Raw genomic sequence first — 19,424 nt, forward strand, 5'->3', positions numbered from 1 at the left:
CACCCTCCGGAGGCGTCAGGGAAGCCTCCGGACAATCCCTGGAGCACTCAAAATGACCCTCCAAACAAACCGGAAGTCACTTCCAGTTTGCTCTGAGGATCGTTTTGAGTGCTCCGAAGGCTTCAGGGATCATCCGGAGGCTTCCCTGACGCCTTCGGAGCCCTCAAAATGGCACTCCAAAGGCTTCAGGGACTGTCCAGAGGCTTCCCTGATGCCTTCGGAGCATTCAAAACGACCGTCTGAGCAAACCAGAAGTCACTTCCGATTTGCTCGGAGGGTTGTTTTAAGCATTCCGAAGGTTTCAGGGAAGCCTCCGGACGGTCCCTGAAGCCTTCAGAGCGCTCAAAACGATCCTGCTCGGAGGGCCATTTTGAGCGCTCCGAAGGCATCAGGGAAGCTCATGAAGCCTCCGGAGGGCTTTCGGGGGGGAGGCTCTTTTCTTCCCCCGCCTCCCTGGAAGCCTCTGGAGCCTGGGGAGGGCGAAAATGGCTTTAAAAAGGGTGAACTCAGCTGGCCAGCGTGCACATGCGCCCTGGCCAGCTGACAGGGCAGCGCCTCGCGTGCCCTGACAAGTGGATCCGTGTGCCACCTGTGGCACACGTGCCATAGATTTGCCATCATTGATATATATATATATATATATATATATATATATATATATATATATATATATATATATATATATATATATATATATATATATATATATATATATATATATATATATATATATATATACATACACATACATACATACATACATACATACATACATACATACTTATACACACACACACACACACACACACACACACACACACACACACACACATATATATATATATATATATATATATATATATATATATATATATTGGGTTCAAATCCCAGTAAGGGTATGGCTAGCTGATGAGAGCTAATTAGCTCGAAATAGATCTATACTAGTCTCCCTTTATTTATTTATCAGTACAAATACAACACACACACACACACACACACACACACACACACACACACACACACACACACACACATATATATATATATATATATATATATATATATATATATATATATATATATATATATATATATATATAAAGATAAAAACAAAAACAAAAACAAAAATATCTTATGAAGAAAATATGGTGTTCCATTGGGTTCCTGAGTCATTATCTTCTGTTAACAACCTCATAATCCCTAGCAGGGTGGAGTCTGGGCAACTGAACGGAGCTAGCGGAGTGTTTAGGAACCAGATGCCCTTCCTGTCACCAATGCAGAGTTTAGTTCAGCAGATATATTCTCATTGAGCCCGGAGAGAGAAATATCTGCCTCTACCTAGGATCAAATTCAGAGTCTCCTGATTGTGAGTTGAGAGCTCCACTTCTAGGCCACTGCACCACTCCTTCCATTGGGTTCCTGAATACTCCCATGAAATGATAGATGATGTATTCTATGGGTTGTTTTGTATAGAAGGACTGAATAGTAGAACCCCATCAATTGTGTTTTCAGCACCTGGAGGTCGGGTGGATCACATTCTTTTGTATGTCTGTAATAGAGTAGAGGAGTAGTAACAACTCAATATAGTATGTGAAAAATAATGAAAATAATTTAGAAATTATTCAATGACATACTTATCAATTGATTTAAGTCTTTTTTTAAAAAGGGGGGAGAAAACATCCTTTATTTTGAAGAATTAAAGTAAAAGTTGAATGAGGATTAAGGTTTTGTTAAATCATTTAGTGAAAGATGGGACAGGATTCCACTATCATCTCTTTTTTAATCCCACATCAAATCTATTCCAAACACCTAGTTTATTCCTTAAAGGATTTATATTTTAAGGAAAGGTAAAAAATAAAGATGATTTCAAGTCAAGGTAACTTTCTGGTGGCTCTGTGGATACATCTATGTGGTTTTCTTGAGAGCAGTAGATAAATTTCTACTTCTTCCAGGTTGGATGGTTTATTTTTATTTCTCCATCTAGCTGATTTTCCTGGTGTTTCATGGAAGTCTTCCATCCAGGCCCCACCTTTCTTTGCTTCTCGTGCTAGAAGAGATAATCTGATGCCACCGTTGCCTGAGACTTGTCCAAAACAAGAGCATGTTCTTCTATGCCATAAGTCAGGGGTGTCCAAACTTGGGAACTTTAAGACTTGTGGACTTCAACTTCCAGAATTCCCCAGCCAGCATGCTGGCTGGGGAATTCTGGGAGTTGAAGTCCACAAGTCTTAAAGTTCCCAAGTTTGGACACCCCTGCCATAAGTGATAAAATGTATAATGGTACTTGTGACATTATATATTTAGATTTCAGGTAGGTAAGTTATTAGGTAGATGCACTTCCTCATAGCCAACTTGAAATAACATCTGACCTATTATGCTTATTAGTTACTGAATATTTGATTTCACATTATTAATGTCAAAATATTTCTCTCCTTTCCTTAGAACAAAAGCCTGAAAAATAAACTCCTGTCAGGGAATAAGCTTTGTGGAATTCATGCAGAAGAGGTAAGAAAAAATATATACAAAAAAGTGTTATTCTGACTATTATAAGGACAGCTAAATAAAACACTCTCTCAGCAAATTGTCCTGTGGATTCTGAACACTTTATGAGCAATTCCAAGGCATTCTGGAAGATCTGCTTGATAGCAAACAATGCATCTTAGATTCCAAAAAAATCACTTTCATTCCAAGAGTGAGAGATTAAGGAGAGGGGATGGTGCCAACCAAGTTGACATCCTACTAGTAACAAAAGAATCTGAGCAGGGCATGGATTCCTTTTTCTAAACAATGTCTTCTTTTCTCAGTAAGCTATAATTCTGGATTTGGACTGCCCGGTTCCAACAAAATGGTTGATAGTTATATGCTATATTTTTATATAATTGTACTATTTAGCCCTTTAGGGCTATGCATAGGGTGGAAGTGGTGATAGAGTATGCTAATATGTTTGGAAAATGGACCATTTCTTCTTCTATATTCCTGAATCCACAACAAACAATTGAATTGAATACAAATTTTAATGACTTAGGAACCACTTCTATTTTAAAAGTGATGGCACTTTCATTGAATTTCAGGAAGTTATTCTCTCACTGTTTGGCTATGAAATAGTTGTTGATCCCATTTGGATTCACTGAATTTTTCTCATTAGTTTTATTTCAAGAGCTCTCACATCAAATCAATGCAAAGGAGGAAAACAGGCATTTCTTGAAAGTTTTGACCCACAGTGATAACAAAAGAAATCTATTGTTGCAGGTCACAAATTAAAAAAACGTAAGGAACTAGTTATGGCAACATAGGTTTTTAATATTCTTAATTGAAAGTAGTAGTAGTAGTAGTAGTAGTAGTAGTAGTAGTAGTAGTAGTAGTGTAATTCTGGTCTGCTAAATCATTTGGGCATCAGCAAATAATTTTACAAATTCAGATTCAGTGTCTACAGAAGATTTTTCATAGTGTTAGATAGTATCAAAATCATATTATTTCTTTTTCATAATATTATGAAATTTATTTCCTTGTTTACTGCCTTGCCCTTTGGAGTCACATTGGGCAGCCTACAAATTGTGGACCATTTGTTATAGAGATAGCTGTCTTTTTTTCCATGTTCACAATTATTTATGTATATGTTTATCATTCATTTATATGTTTCTAGGCATCTATTTATGTCTGGCTTTGACAATAAGTTGTTTAAGAAAATTAAACCCACACACTGATCTGGTACACATTTCTGAGATCAGCAATTTTATCTAAAAACATGTAACCTTTTAAAAACATGGGTAAATAGTATTTTTACAAATATAAAAACTAATATATATAATTTGAAATCTCTAACTAACTATTAACTATTGCTATATTTTTCAAGGGTTGCAAATCAACTTAATTTTTGTTTCCATGAAGAATAGACATGATTTGTGTGATTACATAAATAATGCTGTTTCTTATTAAAAGAAAAGAGGACAGATACCTTCAACATTTCAAATAATTTAGTGCCATGGTTTAGGCAGAAAACTTTGTGCTGGCTCAAGACCAGTAGATGAAATGCATTTCAAATATCCATTCCTGTCCCTACTGTTATAACATTTGTATGATCCTGCTGTAATATATCTAATAAAATGAAGAATAACTATTTCCAGATTACTATCTCAGATAATCGTTGAATAACCTTGGATTATTTTCACATATTCATCCAATGTCATGTGCTTGCTTGCAGTGTTTCCAGTACAACCAATGGGCATGAGTCCTTAGTGTAATCAACTCGTCTCAGGATTGCTGATCTGGGGAAATGGTTAATGAACATGCTTCTATCTTTAGGAATTCTCCAGGGAATATATTATGTTGGAATAGATTTACACAAATAACTGCTAGAGGCAATCCATCCTAGTTTACATTATGGGGGTTGCATTTTCCAAGCACACCTTTACTTATATTTGTTCTCATATTTCAAAATATCATCATCAGCTAAAGAATATTTTTATTTACGTCACTGGATTTCACTTCAAGGAATAATTAATCCGGTTTACTTGCTTCTTCCAGTGCATTAAAAGATTCTATAAGTGAATTGAGTCATGTTCTAGAATATGGAGAATTCATAAAGGTCCTACCTTGTTATCACCTTGTCAATTGAAACTCTTCTCTAGAGTATAGTAATATGCCACAGAAAAATATCAGCCATCACAAATAAGCTTTATTTAGGTACAGTTTGCTTGGTGGTATTCTGTGGAAGTGTTTTGGAACATCTACTCCATGCTATAAAGGCAATTGATTGCATGTAATATATGACGATGCTAATAATTGACATGGATTTATTAGACAACAGGCAATGATGGGTAATAATCAATACAAGGCATTCTATTTAAACATGCCAAAATGAAAGCAATTTTTTGTCAGACTAACCAGGTAAACCCATAAACCTTGCAACACAGTAATAAATAAAGGTAATGTTGAGCATAATGTATTACTTCAGCTTCAATTTAACTTTCTCTGCAGCTATTCACATAAGGAATTCAGTTGTGCTTACATTTTTTCTACACACAAAGCTATAAGAACCAAACAAAATGACAAAAAACAAGGAATAACCATGTGCTGCAAGGAAACTATTGCTTTTTGTGAAAAATAACACAATTTGATCCAAATTTATTGCCACTACTATCCATCCATAATAATTGCCAGAAAAGAGAGCACATTTTCGGAGCCACAGTTTCAACCTAATCCGAAATAATTTATTGGATAATAACATGCACATCTTTCTCTAGGAAGTAGGGGGCTTCTACTTTCCATTCCTAAAAGGTCAAATTAAATTGATTCCCAAAGCTGAACAATCATTAAATATAGTAACATAACTATGTAAATAAATGCTGATAGGAGTGGTTACAATCCCTTAGATATGTTGTTCTGAGGCACCTAACTATTCTCCACTGGCAGAAGATAAATTGAGCATCTTCTACAACCCAACCTGAATTGCTTAAAGCAGTTTATTTCCCTCAGGTGTACTGGAGGACTTTCATCTGTTTCCTGTTCAAAGTTATGACTCAATCACTAGTCTCTCTCTCTCTCTCTGACTTTTTGTATGTGAAATGGGGAGAGGTACCACTATCTCCAAATCAAGACAAACTTTCACTCAGTCATTTGTGGAATTTGCCAATTCTACTTAAAGCATAGCAAAAAGCCTTCACAATTCATTGCTTTTATACCAATGAACTTATGCAATCATCATTGAAAATATTCTATCCTGTGCTCAAGCTGATCAACTCTGAAATGGTTTAGGAACATCATGTCTGGATTGAGATACTTTAGAAAGTGCTTTTAAAGAGTTTAGTCTAGATTGCAGACTACCATGTGATCCCATTGAATAATTCTGCTGCTGCTGTGCCTACCCCCCTTCTTGCTCCTGGAAAGGTCCTGCACACATACACAAAGTAAAATACGTTCTAGAAAAGTGCAGAAAAGAACAAAATGATGATTAGAGTGCTAGTGGCTAAAACATATGATGAAGGTTGCAGGAACTGGATATGTCTAATCTAGCAAAGAGAAAGACTAGAGGTAATATAATAAGATTCTTCCAATATTTGAGGGATGTCAAAAAGAAGAGTGGGACAACTTTTCTCCAAAGCACCTGAGGGCAAGGCAAGAAGTAATGAATGAAAACTTATCAACATCCAACCTAGAACTAAGAAGAATTTTATTAACAGTGAGAACAATTAAATCAGTGAATAGATTGTCTTCAAAATTGTGAGTGAACCATTACTGGAGGATTTTAGGAAGAGTTTGGACAGCCATATTGAATAGTATAAGATGAGCTGCTTGAACAAGAGGTTGGAATAGAGGACTCTATTATTCTTTATTATGTTATTCTGTTAATATATAGAAATGCACATAGATACAGGCACAGCACGATTTGTTTTTTTTGGGGGGGAGGGGTAAAATGATAACTACAAAAGACCAACTAAAAGACCATTTATTGGTCTTTTGTAGTCATCATTATTTCAATCTCCATCACAAACTCCCAAATATTCCAAATTATCTGAGAGCTATATGGGAAGTAGGAGTTTCAAGAGATTGAAAAAAAAATGAAGAAAGGTATGGCACAAGTTTTCTTAGTTTCATTTTTAAAAAAGTGACAGAGAAAAGTAGGATGCTCACAAGTAACAAAAAAGAGGAGGATGAAATGTAGGAAGCTCTTGGTATTGACTATGTTCCATACCAGTACCTTTCTATTTATAAGACTCTGTTAAATTACTGTATGATTTAGCATTCAGAATAAAAGGCAGCTCTGAGAGGTAAAAGGGACAAGATTAGTATTAACTCAGTTGAAGGGCCAGCTGAAATAGCCAATGAACTTCTACAAACTGAAGTCTATTGTCCAAGCCAGACAGGAAGCTCGAGAATCATAAAATGGGAAAGTGTATCTTGAAAATTAAACAAGAAAATTTTCACAACAATTGAGGGATTACTAGGTAGGCAATATTGTCTATTGTCCTCCAAAAACAGTTGCTGGCAAGGTCTGATAAACAGACCAACAAGGCAATCCATATCAGCATATTATAACTAGCAGTGCATTATTGTTTTTCCGGATCAAAATTATGAAATATTTATACTGCTCTCTTCTTCTTTCTCTCCTTTGTTTTGTTGTCCATTAACCCAGTCTTTCTCAATGTTCCTGCTCATATGGCCAACAAGGTCAGAAATTCTGGGACCTGTAGCCTTAATACTTCCCCTGTTGGCCCACCAGTTTTTTTTCTTCTGTATGTTCTTTTACTTTTAGGCACAACATTTTTACTATTTTCAATAGATTCCTTTATGTTATATGTTTTGGAATATACTGTATGTGTTCGTGTAAACACACATACATACATATTGCTGCATAACTCTTAATAAGCTAACACAATAGTTTAATTTAAATGGGAGATGGGAATTTGCCTTTTTGCAAAATAAAGTAATAAAACTGTGATTCTGAGTATTCACTCTAGAGGATTGTAGTTCTATTATGGAGGTCTGAAGTGACAATTTCCTGGAATTGCTCACTGATCATATTTTCAAGGGAAATATATATTTCATAATAGAAAGTGTGTTTAAAAATAAGCCTGCCTGGCTGTGAGTTTTCTTGAGATAACGGGATCTGTAGTAGATTTCTCCTGCACAGCAGGAACTTGGTGCAACAGATGCATTTGGAATCTAATGATAAAAAAGCACTTTATGAGCTATATATTTCAAACAGCTTGAGTAACTTCAAAGTAGTGACATTATGCTGAAGTTTAATCATGAGTTAAAATACTTCAAATATTTACCTATCAACAGAAATGACAAGAGATGTCATCTAGCCAAAGGTGGTTAGGTATATAGGATACTGAAGAAGAAACAGATTTTGGTGCTAGAGCAGATAGTTTTTATGGGAGTCGGTCCCTAGAGTTTAGATACATAGCTAGATAGTTAGATAGCTAAATAGATAGATGATTGATAGATAGATAGATAGATAGATAGATAGATAGATAGATAGATAGATGATAGATAGATGATAGATAGATAGATAGATAGATAGATAGATAGATAGATAGATAGATAGATAGATAGATAGATGCAGTGACGTGCAGTGAGGTTTATGACTGGTGAGGCACTGACACAGTGCTGGGTTTCAAATATTTTTAGACTTGTGGACTTCAACTCCCAGAATTCCACAGCTGTCTGGGTGGGAAATGCCTGGAACACAATAAAGCCCACCCACCACCTCCTGCTGGCAGACTGGGGTGAGAGGAGAGGCAGAGAAGTCGGAGGGGAGCTGAGCCGAGCCTTCCAAAAGAAAGAGGCTGGGGGGAAGTGTGTGTACTACAGCATGGCTCTTTGCCTGGCTTCCTGCCTCCTCCTGTGGTCTCCTCAGTGCTCGCTTGTGCTCTCCCTCCCCAAGTGTAGTTTGATTGCAGGTGGAGCCACGTTGCCTTTTCAAACTTGTAATCAGTGAAGCTGGGCTAGATTTTTATATAGTTTTATCCAGCTGTGTGTGTGAGAGAGAGAAATGAATGGGGGCCTGGGGAGGAAGTCACTACACTTGGGGAGGGAGAGCACCAGTGAGGTTAAGCAGAGTCATCCACAGTGAGGCAGCAACTAGCTCAGCTTTTTCCTTTTACTTTTTTTTTTCATGATGAGAGTGGTGAGGCTGTGCCTCACCTGCCTCACCTGACTGCACGTCACTGGATAGATGATAGATAGATAGAATAAAATGCAGACATTTTGTATAAGCACATTTCAAATGACAAGATGCACATTGCTAAAACCTTATGACAGCAACTAGTTTTGATTAAATATCTTACTGGGCTGATAGCCTTCATGCGGCCAAAGGAACATGTGGCTGTTTGCATGAATTAAGAATTCAAAAGATATTTTGGATGCTTCTTGTGAATTGTTGGCATCTATCCTACATTACATACTAATTGGGTGATATGCAATGACAGAAAACATACAAGCAATAAATCCTTGCCAGAAGTGTCATCTGTTTCTTTTTCTAATCCATTTGAAATTATAATTTGCAAGGGGGACTTCATATTTTTGCCTCCCATTCTTTCTGTTCCTTCAATTCTATTCAGTTTTGCTTCCTAGCAACTACATGAACACATCTATGCAATGCTCTCTTTTGGCAACAATATTAGTGGTTTACAATTGCCTCCTTCCTAGGGCTGAAAAAGAAAGTGATTGGCTGAAGGTCACCCAGCTGGTTTTGTGCTAAAGCAGGATTAGAATTCTTGGTTACCCACCATCTCTAACCACTACACCAAATTGGCTTGCTATAAATATCCAACAATATCTGCTTGGAACATAGTGTGTTGAAAAGGCTTGAAACCCTTCTTGTTTCTGCTTAAGAATTATTTTAATATTTCCTTCTTTATTTTTTTGTTTTTGTTTTTTCATTCTTTATTTAGTCAAAGCCTTGGATTTTACATTGGCCATTCAATTTGCGAATAACATTTTGTAAAATTCATAAACAGGAACAAATGATGAAGGATTGGGAAGTTGCCTAAATTTGGATAAATAAGGAAGGGAGGGTAATCACTGAAAACTAGGAAGCAAACAACAACAACAACAACAACAACAACAACAACAACAACAACAACAATAATAATAATAATAATAATAATAATAATAATAATAATAATAATAATAATAATAATAATAATAATAATAATAATAATAATAATAATAATCTATCCGAACAAATGCCATTAGGGCCAAAATCGAAAAATCCTCTGATGATGCCAAATGCAGACTCTGCAAAGAGGTTTATGAAACTGTTGACCACATACTCAGCTGCTGTAAAAAAAATCGCGCAGACTGATTATAAATTGCGGCACAATTCAGTAGCACAAATGATGCACTGGAATTTGTGCAAAAATTATAACATTAAAACAACAACAAACTGGTGGGAACATAAGCCTGAAAAAGTCACCGAAAATCAGATGGTCAAGATCCTGTGGGATTTTCGTATACAAACGGACAAAATACCTGCGCATAACACACCAGACATCACACTGGTTGAGAAAAAGAAGGTTACAATCATAGACATCGCAATACCAGGTGATAGCAGGGTCGAGGAGAAGGAACATGAAAAAGTTGCGAAATACCAGGACTTAAAAATTGAAATTCAACGATTATGGCACAAACCAGCAGTGGTAATTCCAGTGATAATCGGCACACTGGGTGCTATTCCAAAAGCACTGGAATTACATTTAAAACAGTTAAAACTTGACAAAATCACCATCAGTCAAATGCAAAAAGCTGCACTGCTTGGATCTGCACGTATATTATGAAAATACATTACGACGTCCTAGGCCCCTGGGTGGGGCCCGACTAGTAATCAATGCCAAATCCGGCGAAACAACTGGCTGCTGTGATACAATCGTGTAGTAGTAGTAGTAGTAGTAGTAGTAGTAGTAGTAGTAGTAGTAGTAGTAGTAATAATAATAATAATAATAATAATAATAATAACAACAACAACAACAACAACAACAACAATAACAACAACAACGGCGTTCCAAATCCAGTAAATAGCAATGTTCATAAAACTAATTTATGGTAATTAAACTAACAACGGCACTTTATAAACCTGGTTGAGTTCTGCTGAATTGAAATTATTTCATTAATGAGGCTTGATCCATAAAGAGACTTCCTTCACTGCCTCATTTATTTGCTATTAAATGTAGGTAACAAAGACAGTAAAGACAGTGAAATATTTTTAAGCACTTATTTTGGAGTATTTCTTCAAGACTATGTCCACTATTAAGTGAATAATTTTGAGTTTAGTTTTGTTTAATTAAGTTTTGGGGCTTGTTCCAAAATTGAGGGAAATCATTTTTTTGCATGATGATTGGTGCTGAGCAGGTCTTCCTCACTCTGCAATATTAGCACATTTTGGTTCTTTTAACTTTGATTTGATGATATCTGGCCACTCTCTGGAGATAACAGTGTGCATTACTTCATTGTTTTATAATGTGGGTAGCCCGACTCAACCAAGTGTGGGAGCTTTTCTTATAGCCTGGCCTGGATGGATTTCTGTGCTTCTTCACAAATTTTATCCTGATGAAAACAAGTGCAATCCCTGCAGAAGATCCTTTTTATTACCTCAGGGAGATGAAGGGCACAGGAAAAAAAGGGACAGCCTCTTTATATGAGCTTCCCTTGCAATTTATGACTTATGTTCTAACCCAAGTATTAGTTTCTAGTCAGTTATTATATCTGTGGGATATTAGGATTATTTTCTGTCCTGAACTTTATGTGCTTACTGTGGGTGTGGGTGTATGTGTACCCCCAAAATGTAATAATTCAGCAGTTCCCGTCCCCCACAGCAAAATCTCATAATACATTTCTCATATTGCTTGAACTTTATATTTAAAACTCTGTAAATAAAGCAGTATTACATTACTTAAAAGATTAATATATTATCCTCTGCTTACAGTCAAAAAAGATTCAAGCCCAACTGAAGGAGCTTCGCTATGGGAAAAAGGATTTGATATTTAAGGTGAGTTTCTTACTTGAACCGGCAGCGATATTTGCTTAAAGACAGTACAACATTAATCTCATCTGACCAAATGGTTTTATTCTTCTAACACTAATGGAAGAAAATCTCAAAAATGTCAACATACATATTCAAAGGGATTTGGGGAAAAAATGAAAGTTAAATTTGATTTCCATGGTACAATATCCAAATACTGATGTATCTCTGCTTTTTTAATGGAAGAAATACTCACAGAAGGCAAAGTTTCCCAAGAAAAGCAGTTCTAAAACTTTGAAAATGCTGTTTATTTCACATGTAAATATCTCAAGGTTTATTCAAGAAGGAATACTTTGAGTTTTTTAAAAAAATATTATTTAGTTAAGGTTGTACCATTTCGTAAAACTTTTCTTTCTTCTGTCTCATTTTTAGATTGTTTCTATATTTAATTTTGATTTAATCTTTGCACCATGGATGCTTTATTTTATACCATAATGTTTTAGATTTTTATTTACTACTAAAAGTGCATGATTGCCATGGTATAAATTTAAAAATAATTACACTATTATAGAATACCCTAAGATGATGTCCTAGGAAACAGATCATCTTGTATGACACCTTTTTTTTTAAAAAAATAGCTACAATAATTGAAATCTGACACAGGACAAATATGACTTTTTTTGTTTGTTTGCTTTCAACCATTACTATTGGTACACAATATATATCTTAAAGCACACTGAAATTTTCAGAGTATTTTCTTTTATGAAAGAAGTCCACTGATAAGTATGTGATGAGGGAAAATGTTTAGCATGCTTGTTAAATTTAATGGACTACAATTGTGTCTTTTTTTCTCATGGAAAGAAAATATGTATAAACATTTAACTAGTGTCTTTGTTTTAAAAGTGAACTCAGAACATACATATTTTGGTTTGTTTTTTAATTAGAATACCAGATAAAGATGAAGAAATAAGGTTCATGTATCATATATCCTAATTCCACAAGTCCTCCAACCTCTCCAACGTTCATTAACTAAAATGATGTATTTATTTTACGGCATTATTTTGGGCAAAGAAAAGAACCCCAATGACTGTCAGGAGTGCTGGAGGGCATACAGATTAAATGATCCATTCTGGAGGCCTTTGAACTTGCAATATGATTCTGGCATCCAATGTGTCAGCTTATGTGTGTATAAGTCAGCATTCAGTTGTCATCAGGGCAGCCAAGAACAGTCTAAAAGTCCTTTGCATTTACATTCAGCATTCAGTGGGGAGAGAGGCTCTTAGAGACGATCTCAACCCTTTTTCAGTATTTCCCCTTGGTAAATTATTTTCTAAATATTTGGTTGCATGAAGATGTAGATGCATAACTAATAATGTGTGGTTATGTTATTGCCTTAAATTTTGTCTGTTAAAGAACCACTGATTTTGTTTCTGGGTACAACATCAATAATATGCAGGTGATGGAAATGCCATTCTATTTATTTTTGCAAATTAAATGCTTATAAAGGAAAGGAGGAGAATGATCCTTATTTGAATATCTAGAAAAAGAATTGTTTTCTTTTCTAAGTGCTGTCAAAACCAATACCATCAGTACCACCACAGAGCAAATTAAGAGACTATTAGCTCTTAGTTCCAATGTATAACATGCACATGTGTTTCATAAGATAGCTTTAAAAGGATGTAATGCAAGATTTATTGTATAAGTTGTGGTTGGATGTGCTACTGGTTTAAGAAATGTAGCCAGCATACATTTTAAATCTTTGTCAGATACTTGGCAGAATTGTAGCCTGGCTTCTGTCATCTTGATGTCCATTAGCTTGGTGCTGTGTGCAACTAATTTTAGCTGATAACCAAAACTTGTAATAGTATATGTTAGATACTTCCCCCTCTAGTTTTGCTAAGGACAATAGTAGTTGCCACTCAGGTCCTCTCTTTTCAAGCGGGAACAGAGAGACCCCTGATTGGCTGAAGCGCTGGGCAGCTCCCCTTTAAAAAGGGAGCTGCCAGACCATTCAGTCAGTGGATGCCTGTACTTGACCAAATAAAGAGCTGCTGTTACATCTAGCCTTTTGTGCCTTTCATTACCCTATCTAACACTGGCAACGAAGGTGGGATGGGAAGGCAATTAGGCAGGCAAAAAACTCACTAACAAAGAGCTTGGTCACAAGACAGCGATTCCACCTGGAGCGCAGGAAGGCATCAACTGGCCATTACGAACCCAGAGACAGTCACAATGGCCACCTATGCCCAACCACCTCTGTTCAACCCAGCCACGGATGACTGGGACACATATCTGCTGCATTTTGAGGTTTTCCTGGAGGCAAACGATCTGGGTGGCATCCCAGAACCCCGGAAAAAGAACCTGTTCCTGGGTTACTGCGGCCCCAAAGTTTTAGAGACCACCAAGAACCTCTCTGAACCATTGCCGCTACACGCCATCTCTTGGTCCGCCCTACAACAAACATTGAAGACTCTCTACTCCCCGAAGCCATCCAAGTACATTCAACGCTATCACTTCAACATGAGGAACCAGATGGAAGGCGAGTCGATAAACAAATACATCGCCGCACTCTGGAAAGCCGCTGCCCATTGCAAGTTCTGCGAGCTGGACGATGTTATCTTCGATCGGATAATAATGGGGGTCCGAGACCAGCGCCTACAGGCAATACTGCTGGCAAGAAACAACCTCTCCCTCCAGATCGCTCTCGACGAGGCAAGGGCAGCCGAGTCAGCACAAAAGTCCATTGAAAGCCTCCAGCGCCTCCAAGCACCCACAGAGGCACCAAAGAGCACCCACGTCCACCACGAGACCATAGAGCAGGAGAGCTCCGAAAGCAACAAGGAGAGTAGCCACCACATGTGCAGTAGCCGTGCAGCACCGGCGCAAAAATTCAAGACAACCAGCCTGCCCTGTGCCAGCTGTGGAGGCAATCACACAAGAGCAACCTCCCGGTTCCGGGACGTGACGTGCCAGCGATGCGAGCGGAAGGGACACATCACCAGAGTGTGCCGCAGCGAGTTCCCTGTGACCATTGGTCGCCCTGAGAGAGCGGAGGAGGGGCTGAACTGGAGAAAACGTCCCAGCCAGAGACACCTCTGAAGGTCAGAGGCCAACTGTCAAGTGGCCAACCTCACCGCATCCGCCCAGAAACATCAGGGCCACCACCCGTAACCGAATGTCACGGTCCTGGTATGGCACATCCGGATCAGCCGTCCCAGGAAGTTTAAGGTCACCGTTTTCCTCGAGGGCGTCCCCTGCGAGATGGAGATCAACACCGGGTCATCTCTCATGATCATCTCATGGGCAGTGCTGAAACAAACAATCCCCATGATGCGGAAAAAGGATCTCAAGAGCCCCGACGTCTGCCTCCGCGACTATCAGGGAAACCTGGTTCCCCTCGGGGATTCCCCAATGTGCTCGTGTCAAATAATGGCCCACAATTCATGGCCAAACCGTTCGAAGAATTCCTAGTGGCACAAGGAATACGACATGCCCTCGTTGTCCCGTTCCACCCGGCGTACAATGCTCAGGCAGAACGGATGGTAAGGTCTACCAAGGAAGCCCTAAGCAGAATGGGCCTGGGCGACTGGCAAACGCAGATAGACCATTACCTCCTGATCCAACACATCACGCCCAGCACCACCACTGGCCGAAGCCCGGCCGAACTACTTATGGGGAGCCAACTCAGGTCCCACTTAGACCAACTGCACCCCAACTACTCCTCGGACACACACCCAGGAAAGTATTTGGGAAAGTGTTGGACTCCACAAGCAAGATTCGGACATTAAAACATAGGCGACCCGGTCTATGCCCACAATTACACAGGGGGGACCCTGTGGATACCCGCAACCATCGTCAGAGTTTCGGGCCCGCGATCCTACTCCGTCAGGCTCAAGGATGGACGACATTGGAGGAGGCACATCGACCAACTCCGGGGATGAGTGGAGAACTCCCCACTCCGGCAAACACTGTCGACACCATCACAGGCCGAGTCACACCACCCACAGATCGCTACGGAAGCACCCAGGGACTTATCTGACTCTGACGGGGCACGGGCGAATCTTCCATCGACGGTGCCAGCCGAGGCCTCTGAAAGCTTCCAGAAGGTTCCATCCGACGAGTCCGGAGACTCGACAGGTCCGACTGACCAGCGCGAAGGAACCCAACCGTTTGAACTGCGCAGGTCCAGCAGGTCGACCCAGAGACCCGCCTACCTGCATGACTACATCACTCGTTAGGATGTTCCATCCTATAGGGGAGGGGTGTTAGATACTTCCACCTCTAGTTTTGCTAAGGACAATAGTAGTTGCCACTCAGGTCCTCTCTTTTCAGGCGGGAACAGAGAGACCCCTGATTGGCTGAAGCGCTCCCCTTTAAAAAGGGAGCTGCCAGACCATTCAGTCAGTGGATGCCTGTACTTGAGCAAATAAAGAGCTGCTGTTACCTCTAGCCTTTTGTTCCTTTCATTACCCTATCTAACAGTATACCATAAATGTTTATTGTAAATGACCATGATAAACATATTTATTTTTAAAAAGGCAATTTTTTAACCAATCAATTTGTTATACCAGTTAAGTTCAATTGGAAATATTGCCAAATGCCATGGCTGAAATCTAAAGAATTGTGAGTGGAATACTCTCTTTTCCAAGATCTTTCTATTGTGTATCTTTGTATCGACTGAGGAAAGTATTTGGGAAAGTGTTGGATTCCCCCTAGTCTGTGCAATGAGCAGAGAATTACAGCAAACAAGGGATAAATAATAAAATAAACCCTATTTCCCTCTCTTTATGCTTCCACCCAAATGGGAAAAGACATGGAATGCAGAGAGTTGATAAATAAATTATTACCCTTGGTAAAGGGAATTAAAATTAAGGAAAAAGTAATAAAGCACTATTTGCATAACAACGAACAGTACAGCACTAACAGTTCATTCTGAAAAAGCATGTATGAGACCGAAAGGCACAGTACACATTTATTTGAAACATCAAGCTCCAAATCTTAGCAGATGGATATATTTATTTCTTTAATTTTTATTTATTTATTTATTTGTCAACAAGTACAAGGAAACAAGTATGAAAACACATGAAAAAATGGCACAGATAAATGGATATAAATAAGCAAAACATACCCATAAACACATGAAAAGAGTACATATAAATCGGGACAGTAGGACAGGGATGATAGGCACACTGATATGCCCCCTTAGGGACCTCTTAGAAATGTGTAAGGTCCACAGTAGACAGTTTAAGGTAAAAGGTATGTGAGTTAGAGAAACTAACAGGATCAGGTAGGGTGTTCCACACATTTACTACTCTATTGCTAAAATCGTTTTTCCTGCAATCAAGATTAGACCGGATTACATTTAGTTTGCATCTATTTTTTTATAAAACAAAGTTTTATTGGTTTTTGAATGTATAGGGAAAGGTAAGGGGATGTACAAAAATTTTGGCAGCTTCCACACTGGTGGTGGAGATCCCTCCAAACAACTCACTTTACTTTACTTTACTTTATTTCGTATTTCTAGACCGCCCCCTCTCCCAAAAGGGACTCGGGGCGGTGAGTCACAAATTTAACAATCTTAAAAACAAAATATAAAAGAAAGCAGCAGAGCAAATCTTACTCTATATTATAAATCACGTGTTTCTACATTTTTATTTGTCATTTTCTAAAATATCACCAATTGCTATTGTTCCAAATACCTCTATTTTTGTGATCTGAGCCTTTTCGATATTGCTCCTTCTTCCCTACCCCCAGAAGAGGCCTCCACGCCCTCCTCCCTCCCAGCTTGCGTCTTGCTGTCCTTTTCGCTACTCCCACTAAATTCCTCCTCTGGGAAGGAAAGATTCTTTTTAATGAAGGCTTCCTCCTCCTGAACTGTGTTAATTCTAATCCTATTTCCCTCCCAGAAGACCAACATCCCCTCTGGTAACAGCCATCTAAACCAGACCCCTTTATTATATATATTTTTTGATAAGGAGGAATATTTCCTCCTTCTTTCTCTTATTTTTTGGGGGGGATCTGTTTAAGAATGGTGATCTCTTCCTCTTTATATATCAATGGTCTCTCCCTTTGGGCTGCAAGCACCTCATCCCTTGTGGATCTCCTAACAAATTTAACATGTATCTCCCTTGGAACATTATGACTTCTAGCATATGCTGAATTTATCCTATATACTAGATCCATATCCCACCATAATTGTTTTTTGACTCTCTTAATGTAGTCTGCTAAGATTGTACTTATAATATCTTTAAGATCTTCATTTTCTGTCTCTGGTAGGTTTTGGAATTTAAGAAAAAAGGACATTCTTTCAAATTCTATTTGTCTGAAAATTTTCCATGTCTATGTTTCCCTTGCGTATTGTTTTAATTTCTTCCCCCAGTTCTGTCGCTCCTTCCTCTAGCACCAAAATTCTCTGTTTATTTCCAGCTATGTGTTCTTTAACCTCTCTGAGTTCTTCTTTAATCTCTGCCATTTCTTTTCTTAGTTCATTTTGCCCCCTCATAAGTTCTTTAAACATTTCAGTAACAGATAGTTCTTTTGGTTCCTCTCCAGCCCCTCCTTTCTGCAACATTGAAGTACTCACGAGGGAGGTCACACGCTGGACCTTGTTTTTGTCTCAGGCCGGTGGATGAGTGATCAGGAAACAGGGGACTTAGCCATTACTCCCCTGTCATGGTCGGATCACTATCTTCTCCGGCTGGACTTCCCTGGTGCTACCCCACACCGCGAGGAGGCGGAACCGGAAGGTATTAGATGGTTCCGCCCCAAGCGCCTGTTGGATCCAGATAGGTTCCAGACGGAGCTTGGGCCACCTCCTGTGGATTTGACCCGCCCCCGAGTGGAGGACCTGGTAGACGCATGGAATAGTGCGACTACCGGGGCCCTGGACCGGGTGGCACCTTTGCGGCCTCTCCTGCGGCGACGAACCACCCTGGCCCCCTGGTTTACCGAGGAGCTAAGGGTGATGAAACGCCAAAGGAGACGCCTAGAGAGTCGTTGGAGATCCTCTCGTTCCGAATCTGACCGAGCACAGGCACGAGCCTACTTGAGGACGTACCTTGTGGCATTAAGAGCGGCCAAACGTCAACATTGCGCCGCCCTTATTGCGTCTGCAGATAACCGCCCTGCCGCCTTGTTTCGGGTGACTCGCTCCCTCTTGTTTGAGAGGCCGCGGGAAGCCCCTTTACAGGGTAGAGCAGAGGAGTTTGGGAAATATCTACATGACAAAGTCGCTCAAATCCGGACGGGATGGACCCCCTTCAGTAGTTCAGTAGAGACGCCCGTGGCGAGTCTTGAGGGTCCGCTTTGGGAGGAGTTTGATTCGGTTGCCATCGAGGATTTGGACAGGTTGCGTGGACGTCTGCGACCCACCACATGTTTATTGGACCCGTGTCCCTCCTGGCTTGTACTGGCATCCTGGGAGGTTACACGTGACTGGCTCCTGGTCCTAGTGAACACTTCGTTGGGTGAGGGGTCTCTACCAGCCGCCTTGAAAGAGGCGGTGGTGAGACCCCTGCTCAAGAAGTCTTCCCTGGACCCGACGGACCTAGTCAATTACCGTCCAGTCTCCAACCTTCCTTTTTTAGCGAAGGTTGTAGAGAGTGTGGTGGTACAGCAGTTCCCACGCCACCTGGAGGAAAATGATTATCTAGACCCGCGCCAGTCCGGCTTCCGACCCGGGCACAGCACGGAGACGGCCTTGGTCGCATTGGTGGACGATCTCTGGCGGGCCAGAGATAGGGGTTGTTCCTCTATCCTGGTCCTATTAGACCTCTCGGCGGCTTTCGATACCATCGACCATGGTATCCTGTTGCACCGGCTGGAGGGGCTGGGAGTCAGGGGCACCGTTTTACGGTGGTTTGGCTCCTACCTCACTGACCGGACGCAACGTGTGTTGGCAGGGGAGCAGAGATCGACCCGGAGGCCTCTCACATGTGGAGTGCCACAGGGTTCGGTACTC

The 19,424-nt window shown here is 39.7% G+C and overlaps 1 protein-coding gene across 3 annotated transcripts in view; it reads left to right on the forward strand.

Annotated features, from left to right (window-relative positions):
- LUZP2 (leucine zipper protein 2) overlaps positions 1-19,424 on the forward strand; it is a 397,437-nt gene that overhangs the window by 278,481 nt on the left and 99,532 nt on the right. For all 3 annotated transcript variants that reach the window (XM_081936178.1, XM_081936176.1, XM_081936177.1), the window contains exons 6-7: positions 2,443-2,505; positions 11,429-11,491. In XM_081936178.1, the coding sequence (XP_081792304.1) occupies positions 2,443-2,505; positions 11,429-11,491 (126 nt within the window). The remainder of the gene's footprint in view (positions 1-2,442; positions 2,506-11,428; positions 11,492-19,424) is intronic.

The sequence above is a fragment of the Natrix helvetica genome (assembly GCF_964273705.1).
Source record: "Natrix helvetica genome assembly, chromosome: 1".
Classification (NCBI taxonomy): Eukaryota; Metazoa; Chordata; class Lepidosauria; order Squamata; family Natricidae; genus Natrix; species Natrix helvetica.